We start from the raw sequence: 16,440 nt of genomic DNA, 5'->3' as shown, positions 1-16,440 counted from the left end.
CGCTCGTCGCGTACGTCACGAGCACGCGACGACGACACGACGACGACGAGCGAGCGCNGGNGGGCGGGGGGAGGTTTCCACAGCCCTATCCAAGTTCATATCTCTCCACAGCGCCCCCTCGGCTTCTTTGCCTTAGGGATCGACCGCCGCAGGACGCATCACCAATTGCTCCGCGGATGACGGAATTCCGAGGTGGTCTGGTCTCTTATGTCCGCAAGGCCTCCAACTGGAGGAGACTGGGCGATGCAAGTGCACGAAAAGCGAAACCTGCAACAGGTCCACATGTACTCACTCATCTGAGAGGATGTTGTACGAGCGCTGTCTTGTGTGCCGAGTATATCACGACTGCCAGGCCTATTGTTTTTTCTCTTGTGTCTGAGGTGCAGCAGGCGACATGTCGGTAGCTGAGATGTGAAAGCTGACGGGCTGCAGCGGGCCGGGAAGATCTGTGGGGGTTTGAGGCCATTGAAAAAAGAAAAAGCAATATTCCCACGAGCCATTGCAACAATCGACATGGTTTAGGCGCTTTCACATGAGAATTGCCACGGAAATAAAAGCCAAGTGGCCTGAGAATATTGTCAGTCCCAATGAGAGCCCGGGGTCAAGCTGGGATGCTGCTTGTTAAGCAAGTCAACTATTGAACACAGATGTCTCACAGAGATGATGTTGTACGACGCTTGCTATTGCACAGCTCATCCGGCAATCCGTGAGCCTCAAAAGTTCTCTACATCGCATTTATTCTATTGATGTTGCCAAGTCTTGTTATTGCCACATAAAGTTGTCTTGGCAGTTTGCGATACCTGAACTTAATGTCTTGTATCAGATTGAGGATATTTACGGTGGGCTATTTTTACATTTCGACCAAAAATGCTCGGATCGCCCTCAGAATCCTGCAGGACTGAGGATTCAAGCGTCAAAACTTGAATGCTACGCCGCTATTCTTGACTCATAGCCCTGCAAGACTTGACCTCCAATGGATAGCCTGTGCCTCATTGTCGCGTTGAGGATTTAATCCTCGGCGCCAATGCTCAAGGAGTCGGATGCATGTTGTCTCTTCGCTAAACGTTATCCGTAGGGCTGGCCTTTTTCTTCTGTCAATTCTAATTTATTCGAGACGTTTCTTATCTCTGTGAAGTGCCGAGGGTGAGTGTCAGTGAAGCTGCTAACCGACGAGTTTTAGCGAGGGCGATCTTCTATCTGAAACCACGTTGATTAAGGTTACGTCGGGCGATGTGCCCTCAACTGGGAATACGGCCTTGCTGTTGCGATGACACAGTGACAGGCAGGACATGAATGACATTTCGGCTTCCTCGGGCCTGACGACGTTTAATCTCGATAGCGGTAAGCGGTGACTTACATGCGGTTGACCTACCTGTTGAGGCCATATTACCTTGCTCCTCAGAAGGATGAAGCTATAATAACGGGTGATAAGAGCCTGACGATCGGCATTATGATGGGGGTGGAAAGCAAAAAGAGGCGGACGAATAAACTGCTCACACGCCCACCTTTCGTAGCGTCTACCAAAAGTGGAATACTTCCAGAAATATTCTCGAATGATTCCTCTTTTGGGCTCTGAAGATCAAGGGGTTTTTTGTTCTCTGACCCTGTCCCCAGCTGGGCCACTCAACCCCTGCAGGGGAGAGCTCCCGCTTCTTATTCCTGTCTTGGGATTTAAGATTCATTGGGCCATGCTCGTTTCTCCAGATTGGTTTTAAACGCGGTCCCTCTCTCTCTCTTGTTCTGCAGGGCGACACCTCGGTGCTTATGCGGGCCAGACTTGTTTTGGCACGTAAACGCTATATCCTTGCCTTTTATAACATAACAGCGAGCACATATTGGTACAGTACAGCATGTAAACCTGGAGATAGCCGTGGTGGTAATTAACTCGAGACAATCACATGCGGGGCTTTAGAGGAGAAGGTCCGTTCTCATAAGGCTCCAGTTTATGCTTTTTGGTCCGTGGAAAAGGGCTCGAGCACTGGTACTATTCGGTATAATTCCGCGCTTGTCAAGAGCTTGGTCGCGGAAGATGAGAGAGACTAACATAGACTTTACGGATTGTGGGTTTTGCCTAGTGATGGTTCACAATTCAGTTCAATATTTGATCCACTCTATTGCGTTGACCTGAAAGGCATGTTCCGTGAACCATGAATGCATCAACAGAGAGTCTGGACCTTGATGATACAAGTTTGAGTTGAAACTAGGTATTTTCACATATCAACCATGTCTCTCAAGACTTGCCAAGTACGAAAAGAATGAGGCATATTTGTTTGGCTATGGCGTATAAACACATGTCAATGAGATTATCAGCCTGGTAGGATAGGATCATGATCCCTACCTGTCACCGGTAATAGGATGTTTTCACAAGCAATTACTACAAAACAGAAACTCTCAAAGTACTCCGTAATGAAGATCAGATCAGATCATGCTTGTTTTTGCGTCGTCAGTATCAGAATCTGGTGCCCACGGCCGAGAAACCTTCTAGAACGGAGATGGTTACCGTTCGCAGGACCTCCATCCGAGGGCCGAATTGGGTCGGGGGGTATTATGTGTGTTTTCCGACCATTCTCCTTCTGACGTCGATAGCTTCTCCATATTAGTTTCACTCTAGTTTAGTCAATCCGCGATGCTAGCTAGCTAGCTAGTTTAGCAAAGTGGTTCCTGGTCTAAAAGTGCCGTTCTTTGACATTCCGTCAGCGGAACGGCAGTACCTGTTGCATTCAACTGAACACCACTAACCACAGAGTTCAGTTGTAACACTATGTATCTGAAGTTTGTTGGTTTGTCATTCCTTATCAATGCTGCTACGCCGTCGCCTCTTAATTTTACTTGTGTCTCTCTCTATCTGCTTTGCCTCCCACTTGAAACTCTGTCTCCCTTTCCATATCACAGCAAACCCAGTGCCTTCCGTCTCGACCTAAATAATCTCCGGCAGTGTTGCCCTTCTCCTCTTCTCCTTCTCACGGAACGGATGTAACCTTGGGACCACAAACGCACCCCACTGCTGGTTCCGGAAACCGAGGCCGTGCCGCACCGTCGTGAGGGGATCGTGGTCCCTCTTCCCCCTTGACATGCCTGGACTTTTTAGCTTGTGGGGGTGTTCTTGCGATCGAACTTCAGGTTTCGGGCCAGACGGTATGTAAGGCAGGGCAAGGGACGGAGTTTTGACATAATCACCCTTAAAAGTCAGTAAGACGAGCAGGGCCAAGCATGGTAGAACGTCATGAACCCACCGAGGCATTACAGCGCACAGGTAGATCATCTCCGAATTATAGATAGTTGGGTACAGTATGGTATGGCTCCGGAGCATTTTGAAGCAAACATGATGCAGCTTGGTAGGGCTAGCCTTGAAGGACTCTATCAGAAACAGGAATGACCGCCGTTGAAAGAGATACCTTATGCAAGTGAATGGGTATTGATCAACAAGGAGCATACCCAAACCAACCACAAGAGTGTCGTTGTCTTCGTTTCACCTGTATTTCGGAGGTTTAGGCAGAATAGGCACGGAAAGGACGGGTATTCTCTTCATGCGTGGTTGCAGAAGGGGGGAAATTTGCCTTGTAAACGGGCCGTTTATTACCAGACTGTCGGGTCGTGCTGATATGCATTCTTCGGAGGATTGAGGGATAAGCAATGATGATGCTGCTTCTGGAAGGGCTTATTACGCCAGGTGTTTGAGGTTCAGTCTCTGACTGAATCGGGTATGACTAGGTGATGAATAAGAGATGGACTCGTAGAAAAGCAGTGTTGATGTAGTGTTGGTATTGGATCTCTGGAGGGCTGTGGTCCCGGGTAACGACCGTGTAAGCCACGATGGTGGAATATCACGGAGATGGCAGAGGTAACTGTACCCGTTGGTGTCCCTCACTGGATCACTACGGTCCCTAGTTGCTTACAATCTTCTAATTGAGATCGTCGCCGGTGCTCGTCCATGTGGTATACTTATCTGTGCCTGAGACTCAGTCCTGAGCTGATCTTCGGATGCCACGGAGTAAGTACTGCATAGCCTTCTCGAACCATGACCAAGAGAGTCGGGTAAACAGCTTTGAACTTGGCCTTTACCTGATGATGCATGATGTTCTGGAGAAAGGAAAATGACCGCCAGGCTATAAACCCGTCTGCGGTGTTCGGCCAGAATGTAGCATTGGTGGTGTTGAACAACTCAAGTCCTTTACCATATCGTAAGAAAGCACAAGGATTCGGATAGCATTCGCAGTTCGATCAAAGAAGCCTCTATATGAAGTGCTTATTCCCTGGATCGACTCATAGGCAGTCTCTCACATTCACCCACCCATCAATAGCGTGCGTCGAGGCCGGGACTTGTTCTTAGAATGACTGGCTGAGCCCCTTCGGATTAGAAAGCTGTAGCTGTTGACGGGAAACGTCTACAGCATGACCCTTTAAATGGATTGGTCAATAAAGCTTTCCTAATGTTCACGATCCGCGGTCTTTGCGTCCATACCGCAACTGCACACGGGGCTGTGCTCGTCACGAGCTGTTTTCTCACTGAGGTTCTTCTCAATGTTAATTACATGGCCCGCTAGGGATTGCTTTATTCGAGAATAATTCTTGAAATGTCTCGATCAACGTGATGTGATAGAATCGCGCTGCCAATCGTGAGATGTCATAATCTCGAATGGAAAAGCACTGCCTCTTCAAGCATGAGCGGCATCTGAAAGCATAAGAACTTGGATACTTGAGGCCTCAAAATGTCTGACTCTCGAGTGAATAGGGACTCTAGTGTTGAGCTTTAGTAAGGTAGCAACAGGCAAGTTGCATCCTGATGATAAGGCCATGGTCCACCAGGATTTCGATGACAATGAGGAAATACCCGGACATGGAATCACCACTTTCGTCTCTTGCATAGAGTTCATATGCAGTCATTTGAGTGCGAATAAAAGAAAACCCTCGCCACAGCAAGTCCAAGCAGCTGTGTTGAGTCACAGATCTGATGCTGGAATACAGAAGGAACTCAACCACATCTTCACGAGATTCAGGTTCAAGCCTTTTATCATGGCAGAACTATTGGATAATCTCGTCTCTTTTTTACCTATCGGCAGTCTTTGACTGACTGGCTGGGACGGCGATGAGAACGCACCCCGGCGTTACTCGACCATGACGTTGGCGATACCATCACAAGTAGGCAGCAAGCAAGCTGGTGAAGTTTGAAGGGCAGAATCTATTGCGAAGACCTTTCTACGTCTCTCTTTTAAACTTGTGATCATTACTTGGCTTTTCAAAGGCGAGGTGAGTGTGAGAATATGTACATCATGCCAACAGCACCTCCTGAGCCAGGGTTGGTGAGTGATAGAGTTGAGCCAGAGGTGGTGATGGTATAATGAGCTTTGTGATTATCTCAGCTGAAGCGTGTATCTATGTAACCTAAATACGCACCCATCTACGATTCCTAAACACAAATAAAATGAAAGACTCAGATGTAGCGATACGAGCAATGCCATATCTCGCCTTCATGCCCATGTAGGTCTCCCACATGTTCCAGCCCCTTCATCATCCATCCTATCCCGTTACTTCTTTCTACCACAAAGCCCTAGGAAAAGCCGATGTCGAAAAGCTACCTGGCAAACCGGTGCCAAAGGTCCCAAGACATGAGAATCCCTGGCAAGACGCCCAAAACACAGAACAAGGTTCGATTGCAGCGCCGTTGAGCTTCCAAGTCCTCATTTCGCAAAAGAAGGATATGGTGTATCTCACGATGGATTTTTGCAATGTCACGGTGGATCTCACTAATGGCCTTGTTGAGGCGAGCCTCCACGTTGTTGATGGTGCCGTAGGAGGTGGATGAGGTAAGGTAGTCCGACATGATGGCTATGGTGAGACGTTGACTTGTGAGAGTTTGCGGTACGTAAAATTGAGCTGATTTGTATGCTGAAGTGAGGTAGTTGTGTGAAAGGTACTTGGAGGTTTTTCTTTTCTCAGTTTGGCCTTGTAAGAGAAGAGGATGTGTACAAGAAGCTGAGTTGAGGACTATAGCCTGGTATTTATACCTCTCGAGATGAATTCAATGAGATGGTCAAGTTGATGTGATATATCTCTTGCTGGCTACTCCAGTCTAAACTTCTGGAAGGAATTCCACCGTTTCTTTATTCGTAGACATTCACCACCACCAAACGAAAGCCTAGCTTTGAAGCGATATCTAGACTCAACAGCAAGACAAAGAATAAGATAGGCAATTGAGGCCTAAGATAGCCTGATTTGACAAGTCATTGTGGGCAGCTGCGTAAATGTAGCAAGCTGCGGTAATAAACGTGGAAAGTTGTCCATAGCTCCATGCTTCTACCCAGGGAACAAAGAACAGAGGCACAAAAGGACTGAAGATTCAGCATCAGCCGACCAACAGCAATTCAGGTTTTGTCAATGAATCTCCCGGAACAGGCAGGCTGGAGTTGCTGGATATTGCTTTTGCGTATATCTGGCTCGTTTGAAGGGTGATGTTTCCATAGCAATCACCAATTGAGGAAAGCTCTTTGACGTTGTTGTCATTCAATTGTTTTCTCAGGATGAGGTAGGGAACAAGCCTTCCTTGTTTATGTATTTATGCAACTCTTGGCTGGGCATGACGTGTGTCTTTGAAGTAACAGCTCGGCCCGTCATTTGTTTCACGGAGAGAATGTCGTCAACTTTGCTTTACAGCACCGAGCTCGCCATAGCTTCTGTTCCCCATAGTATATCTGAGTGTGAACGAGAAACGAACGTGCTGCATAAGCAACCTTTGCCCCGCTACCCTCCCACTTCATATATATGATTGCGTCGCTTCGAAGGCCTTCCGGCCAGATACATCGTGAATGACATCAATCCACATAACCTCCTTCACGCGCTCCCGTACCTCCTCCCAGCTCTGTCGTCCAGTCAAACTGTTTATCGACTGCACAAGCCAATCTTCACTGCTATCAAAGACAATGATAGACCCCACCACAAGAAGCCAAAGCTTGATATTGGCGGTGGCCTCTCCTTGCACGGGCGTTGCCTGAATGGCATCGCGGAACTGTCGACTGAAAGAATCAGACTTTAGTTTCGTGCCCTGTATTTGCAAGAAGATGGTTGACTCGTAAGCAAGTAGTCCAATACGCAGCGCTTCTTGTATCGGCGTCGGATCTTGCGAAAAGTCAAGCTGTAGAAGACGATACTGGATTGACAGCATGATCTCCTGGAACGCTTCGGGTTTGAGCTTCTTGGAACTTGGCGAGTGTTTATTGGCTAGTGCGGAGAAGTCTCGAAGATCTTTGAAGGTGTTTTGTAATCTCCAGTCCCAGGTGTAGTAGACGTTCATGAAGTCCAGAGATGGTTCTTGGATTTCGAAGGAGCAGGCTACAGTTCCGAAGGCTTCGAGGAGAGGTTCCCATGCTGGCTTGCCGTCGTATATTTCGGGTTTGCAGCCGTTTCTGATGGACCATCCGAGGTCGACACTGCCGTGATGTTAGTGGGATTTAATACTGGATTGAGAGGCAGAACTCACCGACAGAGCTTGATCTGTAGTTGTCGATTATGTGTATATCCTTGTAAACCACCTCTCATCTTGACAATCCGCCGAAGACCATTCGAGTGGGCTTCGAAGGCCTGGGCGTCCTCCATAGCATCAGCCATCATAGCCAGCGATATGATGGTCGCGGTAGTCGCATCCTCGACTTGCTTGGCAGGGTCTTGCAGTCTTTCTTGCAGGAGTTTGATGGTATGCCGAAGACGATTTCGTGTTGATGCTGAGAACTCTCCACCCCATCCAGTCTCATACTTTCCGCGTCCCAGTAATGACTGCATGTTGATAAGATCTTGAAAGGCGCTGACCATAAAACAGATGCAGTGCAAATAGGCTGGATCTTCTAGCAGCCAGCGGAACCAGCATACCTTTTCACCGTCAGGATCGAAACACCATTCTGCGGGATACATAGTCTCCTTGATGGTAGTAAGAACTACAACACATTAGCTTCATCAGGGACCAATGGGCGGGAACGTTACATCTATATATATAATACCTCGAATCTTTATCAAGGGGCGTAGCAAATGTGAAAAGATCCAGATCGGGCGGGGGCTTGACTAGTTGCGCCATAAGAGAAGGCGACTCGACCCAAGCTCTGTCTTGGCGAGCATGCGTATGGCCGACAGTCCACATGGCATCTGTGCAGCGAGTGATCGCCAGGGGTGCAGGGCGATCTAGCTCCTCCACATCATCATTAGCTCTGGGGAGAGCATCGACTCTGACGTCCAATATTGGATGTCTTGGAGGTGACTTTCTTGTATTCTTGCCACGCATTACATGGCTACGGATGAACTTGCGAGATTCAGGTGCTGGTTTACCCACTGGGTCTGAAGAGACGAACTCGAACTTTTTGGCTGTACTTGATCAGGACTAGGTACTGTAATGAAGTTTGTCGTGTGTGATCCGGGGATAACTCACGACCCTGTTGACGAGGCTTTCGAGCTCGTGGCTTGGCCCGCACTGGGAGTGATTCCGGGACGGGGACTGGTTGTAAGAAGGGCTCTAGCATGATGACCCGGATATAAGGCAAAGGGATCGTCTTTCAAGCCGATGACTGCGATCACGGTACGATCCGTTGAATGAAGCTTAGAGTGATAAGTAAAAAGTTGAGTTGAGTTGAGACGAGACCAGATGAGATTGTTAACTCTTTACGGAAAGCAATCGAGCTCCCAAAGAGGACCTGTCAGCATCATCTTGCCAAGCTAGGGGAGGCAAGAAAGCTTAGGACCTTGACTCTAAGTGACAAAAATGCTTAGGTAAGTTTAGCCTAATTTTAGGGGACTTTTTGCCAAGTTTATTTTGACACCGCATCTCAAGGTCCGGTGTTTTCTTGCTCCCTGAGGCCAAGACCACGATTGTTTTCCTATTTCGGTTAGAGCACAGGGCTTAGCGTCGGGTTGGCGATTGAGCTTAAGACCGATCGTTAGCTACTGATACGAACAGAATAATAAAGTCACCTTTGCCACAGAAAATAGCATTCTGTTGCAGTCTGTATTTAGTCTGCATGTCGCCCTAATGTTCGTCCGAGATGCATCTGCCCCGCCTCCTCTATCGTACTCAAGCCAACGGTCTCGGGCATTGAGGGCCTGTCCGAATGTCGAATAGGGCCGCAGACAAGTTCAAAGAGGCCCGCAAATGCAATGCTTCTTTCGATCCTTCCAGAGGTAAACTCTTGGCATGCAATATATTGCCTTCCCAAAGCGGTTCCCAATCTGTCTTTCCCGTAGAGATGTTGTCGTCAACGGTGGCTTCCAATACCACTCAAGACTTCATAGAGTTGAGAACTGTTTCCCTTTTTCGGTTTATTCGCGAATATGTGCTTTATCTCCATGTTGTCAAATTTAATTGTAAAAGACATAAAAGAGATGAATGTTCACGCCTTTGGATCATGCTCAGAACATCACAAACACAATCATCAGCTCTTACAATAACAAGACTACAATACCAGTCAACTATTATTAGTTCTAATCATACTTCCCCATAATCCACATTCGATATCTACACAATGGCTCCCAAGTCTCTTGAACTCACCCCAGATGACTATCGCTTCTTCCGCTCCCAAACCACCAAGCCCGTCCCCATCCCCAAGCACATCTCCCTCTCCGACAGCACCATCATCATCACCGGCGCAAACACCGGTCTTGGCTATGGCGCCGCAGAGCAGTTTCTCGCCATGAACCTCAGACGTCTCATCATCGGCGTCCGAAGTACCTCCAAGGGTGAAGCCGCCGCAGCAACCCTCCGCGCCAAGTATCCCAATGCCGAGATCCTTGTCTGGCAGGTCGATATGAACACATACAAGAGCGTTCAAGACTTTGCGAAAAAGTGCGAGACGCTTGATCGTATTGATCTTGTCATTCTCAACGCCGGTATACAAATGACAAAGTTCGAACTTAGTCCTGAGGGCCATGAGGTTTCTTTCCAGGTCAACTATCTCTCTACCGTTCTTCTCGCGACACTGCTTCTTCCTATACTCAAGCAGAAGGCTCCAGCAGGTCAACCAGGGCATCTTACAATCGTCAACTCGGGCACAGCTCTGATGGCCGATTTCCCCAATGCCAAAGACGAAAACGTCATGGAGTTCTTCGACAAGGAGGCTTTCTTCACCGGCGGTGTGAATCCCCTTCCTACATATTCTAGAACCAAAGCCCTTGCACACTTTTGGATCGTCAAGTTGGTTGAGCGCGTCAAAGCCGAGGATGTAATTGTCAACCTCGTTGACCCAGGTCTAGTCGGCGGAACTAGCCTAACACGAGGTCAGGGAAATATCATCATTCAATACATCTTTGCTTTCGTCAACTGGATCGCTGCTCGAAGCATCAAGAACGGAGCTAGTACATTCGTGCAAGCCGGTGTTGTCATGGGCAAGGAGACCCATGGTTCTTATATCATGGATTGGAGGATTCACCAGTAAGTTCACCGATTCAATCCAGATGGCGTCAGTCACTAACGATTGATAGTTATACCAAGTTCTTGTACACACAAGAGGGCAAAGCCTTTGCGGACAAGGTCTGGTATGAGACGAACAGGCTTCTGTCCTTTGCCAACGTCGACGGTATCTTGAACTCGCTTTGAGAAGCGATGCATCTTTTGAAGGAGTTCTACGGGTTTTATCATCTTGTTGGGTATGAGCGGGACTGGGCGTATGGGAATATAGACGGATAGACTAATAATTAATCTCCTTGCTTTGTTAGCACCTTTAAGTATAAACCAAAGATAAATGTCAAACTACAAGCGCATAAACTATTCTAGACCAGGTATTCTTAGTGACCTAATTCGAGTTTATTTCTGAAACGGAATACAACCACCTTCTTCGACATGTGCATTGTTCTCTGCTGCCATATGCAGAACCCCCATCGGAGAGCTTAGACTACTTACATGATGTTGACAGATATCGTGACTGCACTATCTGAGGACTCATGGATAAATTCGACTTTACTCTTGGAATTCCAGGTCAACTCGTATTTTCTATCTGACTGAGGAAAGGCTCATCTTTATCACGTATAATCTTTTATACTGCCACGCATCTAATGATGAGCGGTGCGCACAGCGTGATAGAGCCAAACACTATATAGACTATGTAACTCATACCGGGACTATACAGAACAGTCCATTCAAATAAGAGTTCTCTGACATCAAATAGAAATGCGTTTGACACAAGCTTATTCTTAGTCTTCTGACCCTTTGTGTGATTGATGGTGTCGTGAAGCGTGCAAGTGGTTGAGTGATGTGAAGTCGGACAAAGCTACCCACCCTATACTACATGAGTCAGCTCAATGCTGATGATCTGTCGACACACACTAAAAGATCTACAACCAGGTCTTGGATGACTATCGCCAAGAATACTGTCATGTCAGTCGGCATGGCCTTGCCTTGGTGTGCCGTTGTCGTACAGTATGTACCATCCCATGGGCGTACATACGATGCAGCTCGTACCTCACATTGAATCCTACCCACAAATCAATTACGACAGTTGTGAAGAAACAAACAAAGAATTTCAATTGAAGAGTCGTGCCGAGACCCGTGTTCTTTTTGAAGTTGTTGATGATCAGTGCGAAGAGACCAATGAGGAGCAAGGGGCATGTTTCGTTGATGTTACAAGTGGAAGGGAAACTGTAGATTTCGCTGAGGTGGCTTGATGCCGGGTAATCGGCGTGAGAAGGGGACAATCACTGTGAGAGCTGGAACTGGAGAAAGTGAGAGGACAGCGCCGAGACGAAACAGGCCGGTAGCCGTGCCGTCAGTTCCGAGGAGGTACATACCCGACATCTTTAACCACGACACAACAACAGCAGAAGCTTGAAGAACTGTGCATTGATGAAGACGAGATATCATCAATTGAATCTCTGAATCTCCGAGATAATAGATTATCTCAGATTGATCCTCTTCAGTCATCATCAACGGAGTGGCCGTGTAGTTTGCAGGTGGTGGTGGTGGTGGCTGTTCCACTTTGACGATAGCGCCAAGACATGGAGAAGGGGACCAACCAGGAGCCAAGGGGTAGTGACTGATTCCTCCCGCCTCATTCGTAGCCATTGCCAAGTCTGTCTTGTCTTGTCTTGTCTTTCAAGAGCAAGGAATAGAATGGACACAGTGGACAGTCAGTAGAGCCAAGACAGAAATATAGTGAGTATGCAGAGTACGGATAGAGAGACCAGAGACATTGCCCAGCTGCTTGATCATCCAGCTCAAGGTACCTGCCTATATCTCTCACAGAGTGATACTCGACAAGTATCTTCTGCCGTCTTTGCCGTTGGGTTGCTTGCTTTTGGACTACGGCTCCCTAGTTCCGAGCCCGAGCCTTTTTTTGGGGGTTCTTTGCAAGCCCAAGCCCCCGGCTCGTGTCTCTCCAGACCAATCAGATCCCATCTACACTCTCCCAAGTCTCCACCGAAAATCCTGACCTGCCCTGTCTTGCGTCTGTTCTGTCCAGGTCCCGCCACAGACCAGTCCACTCACTCCCCTAACGCTCCCGTGTCTTCTCACTGTAACTCTCTTGCACTTCAGGGCCCTTGCTTCTGCTGTGCGTTAGTCCAATTGCTTTGCGAATCTCGTCCATCCCGTCATTTCCATTTTGCTCACTCTCCCTCACGCTTGACTTGGCTCTTTGCCGGACTCCGATCTTCTCCTCCTCTCTTCTTCGTCACCTCTTTCGTACCCTCCACAGGCTCGCTCTCTCTTCTCCTCATCCTGGGCTCGGCTTCGCTTCGCCTTTTGCATACTCTGCTGGGTCTTTCATTTCCCCTTCCTTTTCGCGATACCTGCCAGCTGAGAGAGAGTTATCTACCGACGGCAGCGCCACGCGTACCTTGTTCCACTCGTCTAGACTCGACTCGACTCTCGATCCGACCACCCACGCAACGTGCCTACGCTAGAATACCTGCTTTTTTACCACTCACTTCAACCTGTGGTAAACCTATTCAATACCGGCTCCCCCCGTTCTCGTTCACCCGCGAGCCTTGTTCCGTCGCGCCATCTCGTCACTCTTTCGTTCTTGCCAACCGCTACAATCGCCTCAATAGCACCATCACGAACACTTGGAGTTCCTTGACACGATTTGAATTAACGCATCTACGTTTGTCGCTTGGCCATCATCATCGCCTCAGTCAATTCTTCCGTTCGCGCAATCGACTAAAGACGCATAAAGAGCGACCCCAGGTCGAGGGGCTTTGGTACGGCTACTGAGATTGGTGGAATTCAAGATCCATTGCCGAAAGGAGGCCTTTGGCCATGGCCGACAACGAAAAGAGGGTTTCCACAGGAGTGGCTCAAGAGATCCCTCTTGACCCATTGCCTCCGGTTCAGCACCAGCACAATGTCGCCAGCGATTCATCATCCGAGTTTGATGAGGTGAGTCTAGTTACATTGCCTTGCTTTGCGCTCCTTGCTTCATTTGGACCCGAACCTACTGCGGATCAATTAGACTGACACATAGGACCTCAACAGTCTTTCTCCTACGATCAGGATGACATGCCCGACTTTCAAACAACCGAGCAGGACCTTCACGTCACCGAAGATGACCTACTCGAGGCTCGCGAATTGGCCTCAAAGTACACACTAGAAGATGTGCGCCACATAATGGCTCGCGTTTATCGCATCCACGAGAAGGATCCCAACTTTCCACTCGTAGTTATTCAGAAGATCAAGGCCTTCCTCGAGAACGATGAACTCTTTACAAATCCCGAGAAGCACGAGAGTCTGGTGCAGGAGATGAAACTCGAGGCTGCTCTCATCACAAATAATAGCCCTTACGCCGAGGTTCGGGCCGTCGTCGAGAACAAGGATGATACTTCCATCCCTTCATCAACCATTCGAAGTTGGACGATCGGTCTCGTCTTTTCAATGCTTCTTGCTTTTACCAACCAGCTTTTCGATATTCGCCAACCTGCCATTCGCATCATGGCCAATGTCGCTCAGCTGCTCTCATATCCAATTGGCAAGGGTTTCGAAAGGTGGCTTCCTGACTATGGCATCACTCTCTTCGGTGTGCGCCATTCCCTCAACCCAGGTCCCTTTTCCAAGAAAGAGCATATGCTTATTACCATCATGGCCAACGTCGCGTATAACACTCCCTATACCAACTTGATCATCTGGGTTCAGTATCTGCCCCAGTACTTCAACCAGCCATATGCTTCACACTTCGCCTACCAGATCTTGATCGCCCTGAGCACCAACTTTATCGGGTATGGAATGGCTGGTGTTTGCCGTCGCTTCCTCGTTTATCCCTCGTACTGCGTTTGGCCTGCGTCTTTGGTCACTATTGCGCTCAACTCGGCTTTCCATACCGACAACAACTCGGCGGTACAGGGTCCCTTTGGCAAGATCTGGCGGGTTTCTCGTATCAAGTTCTTTTATGTCATGTTCGGTGCTATGTTTGTCTGGTTCTGGTTCCCCAACTATATCTGGACCTCACTCTCCAACTTCAGCTGGATGTCCTGGATCGATCCCTATAACCGTGACCTCAACACAATCACCGGTTTCAACAACGGTCTTGGCATCAACCCATTCCCAACCTGGGATTGGAACGTTCTCCTCTGGGATTCTGCCGACCCGCTCATGGTTCCTTTCTTCAGTACTTTTAACCGATTTGTCGGCGCCTTCATCTCCATGTGGGTGGTACTGGGCCTCTGGTACTCCAACATCTACAACACTGGATATCTCCCCATCAATACCAACCGTGTCTACGATCGCTGGGGCGAGCTGTACAACGTCACTCGAGCCATCAACGACCGAGGGCTTTTCGATGCCAAGAAGTACGCCGACTACTCTCCTCCCTTCTTGGGCGCTGGAAATGTTGTCATCTACATCTTCTTCTTTGGTATTTACACTTCGACCCTTACTTATGCTCTACTGTTCCATCGACGCGAAATCGTTACCGGCTTCAAGGGTCTCTTCAACAGCATGAGGAGGAAGTCAAAGCGCGCTGAGGAGGTTCACGATCTCGATGTTCACACTCGTCTCATGAAGGCTTACCGTGAAGTTCCCGAGTGGTGGTACATGGTTTGCCTTGTTTGCGCTATTGCATTCGGTATTTCTGGTATTGCTGGCTGGGACACCCACACTTCACCAGGTGTCATCTTCTACGGTCTTGCACTTTGCCTTGTGTTCGTCATTCCCGTCGGCATCATCAAGGCCATGACTGGTATCGAGGTCACTCTGACAGTTCTTGCCGAATTTATTGGAGGTTCTTTCGTTGAGGGCAATGCCCTGGCTATGAACTACTTCAAGTCTTTCGGCTACGTTACCTGCGCCCACGCTGTCATGTTCTCCAACGATCTTAAGCTTGCTCACTACGTCAAGATTCCTCCTCGACACACCTTCTTCGCTCAGATCATCGCTACTTTCATCAGCACCTTTGTCTGCGTCGGCGTCCTCAACTTCCAGATGACCCAGATCGAAGGAGTCTGTACCGAGGATGCCCGTTGGAAGATGACTTGCCCCAGTGTCAACACCTTCTTTACCGCTTCAGTTCTCTGGGGTACTGTTGGGCCTAGCAAAATCTTTGGAAAGGACGGTCTCTACACTGAGGTCTTGATCGGGTTCCCTCTCGGTGTTGTGGTTGTTCTGGCTGTTTGGGCTATCAACAAGAGGTTCCCCAACTGGACCTGGACAAGACAGATTCACCCTGTGGCTATCATGTACGGAGGTATTGTTTGGGCACCTTACAATATGTCGTACGTCTGGCCCTCGGTACCTATTGCGTACTTTTCCTGGATTTATCTCAAGTCGCGCTACCTCGGCTTGTGGTCTAAAGTAAGTTCCTCCTCACTAGAGCTTCTGAAACCAATACTAACAACAGCAGTACAACTTCGTGCTCTCTGCAGCCTGGTCCTGCGGTATCGCCATTGCAGGCATCATCATCTTCTTCTCCCTCCAGCTTGAAGGCACCGAGTTCAACTGGTGGGGCAACACAGTTGGCTACGTGGGATGCGAGGACGACGCCTGTCCCCTTCAACCCCTCGAGGGCACTGATTACTTCGGTCCTCGGGAGGGTGAATTCCACTAGCCGCCTCGACTGGGGGCATCACGATGAGATGATTTGGCGCAATGTATATGGGATTTGAGCGTGCGTTTATTTGTATTGGGACATTTTTGAATTACCTGGAAGATTTATATACCCCGGTTACATTGACATAGAGATTGTCTGTTGGGACAGATATTGTATAAAAAACCAAGAGGTTGTAGTTGAGGACAAGTTGTTTGCAAGGTTTGGTGTTCGGCATGTGATATAGTGAAGCCGGGGATTAGCATTGAAGTCAGCTGAATCAGTTCGTTCAAAGTTTGCAGTTTGGGCTCATTTACTCGTACAGCCATGGGTGTTTACAAGTGAGCTGGAGTTGGTTCAATGGGTATCCTTCATTATATCTACATATTACCAAAACTAAGAAATAAGACATCATGATCATTATCCATCAGCCTCAACAGACATAGCACAACATAAGAAATCA

At 48.4% G+C, this 16,440-nt stretch overlaps 5 protein-coding genes; 3 read left to right on the top strand and 2 right to left on the bottom strand.

The window, feature by feature from the left end:
• Positions 1-5,491: 5,491 nt before the first annotated feature.
• On the top strand, positions 5,492-5,803 carry FFUJ_06934 (uncharacterized protein; the record flags this gene model as incomplete). The annotated part of the gene is made up of 1 exon (XM_023577131.1): positions 5,492-5,803. The coding sequence occupies one exon, from the start codon at positions 5,492-5,494 to the stop codon at positions 5,801-5,803; it is 312 nt and encodes a 103-aa protein (XP_023430248.1).
• A 948-nt stretch (positions 5,804-6,751) lies between these two features.
• Positions 6,752-8,501, bottom strand: FFUJ_06933 (uncharacterized protein; the record flags this gene model as incomplete). XM_023577130.1 has 4 exons in its annotated part: positions 6,752-7,424; positions 7,475-7,925; positions 7,972-8,346; positions 8,411-8,501. 4 exons carry the CDS (start codon positions 8,499-8,501, stop codon positions 6,752-6,754), a joined length of 1,590 nt encoding a protein of 529 aa, XP_023430247.1.
• A 996-nt stretch (positions 8,502-9,497) lies between these two features.
• Positions 9,498-10,567, top strand: FFUJ_06932 (related to short-chain dehydrogenase/reductase family protein, putative; the record flags this gene model as incomplete). XM_023577128.1 has 2 exons in its annotated part: positions 9,498-10,402; positions 10,453-10,567. The coding sequence occupies 2 exons, from the start codon at positions 9,498-9,500 to the stop codon at positions 10,565-10,567; spliced, it is 1,020 nt and encodes a 339-aa protein (XP_023430246.1).
• Positions 10,568-11,587: 1,020 nt separating this feature from the next.
• On the bottom strand, positions 11,588-12,028 carry FFUJ_06931 (uncharacterized protein; the record flags this gene model as incomplete). Its single annotated transcript, XM_023577127.1, has 1 exon — positions 11,588-12,028. One exon carries the CDS (start codon positions 12,026-12,028, stop codon positions 11,588-11,590), a length of 441 nt encoding a protein of 146 aa, XP_023430245.1.
• Positions 12,029-13,222: 1,194 nt separating this feature from the next.
• FFUJ_06930 (related to sexual differentiation process protein isp4) lies at positions 13,223-15,998 on the top strand (the record flags this gene model as incomplete). XM_023577126.1 has 3 exons in its annotated part: positions 13,223-13,342; positions 13,439-15,745; positions 15,795-15,998. The coding sequence occupies 3 exons, from the start codon at positions 13,223-13,225 to the stop codon at positions 15,996-15,998; spliced, it is 2,631 nt and encodes an 876-aa protein (XP_023430244.1).
• Positions 15,999-16,440: the final 442 nt, after the last annotated feature.

The sequence above is a fragment of the Fusarium fujikuroi genome, chromosome FFUJ_chr05 (genome assembly GCF_900079805.1).
Source record: "Fusarium fujikuroi IMI 58289 draft genome, chromosome FFUJ_chr05".
NCBI lineage: Eukaryota > Fungi > Ascomycota > Sordariomycetes > Hypocreales > Nectriaceae > Fusarium > Fusarium fujikuroi.
This window is presented reverse-complemented; position numbering and strand designations above follow the sequence as displayed.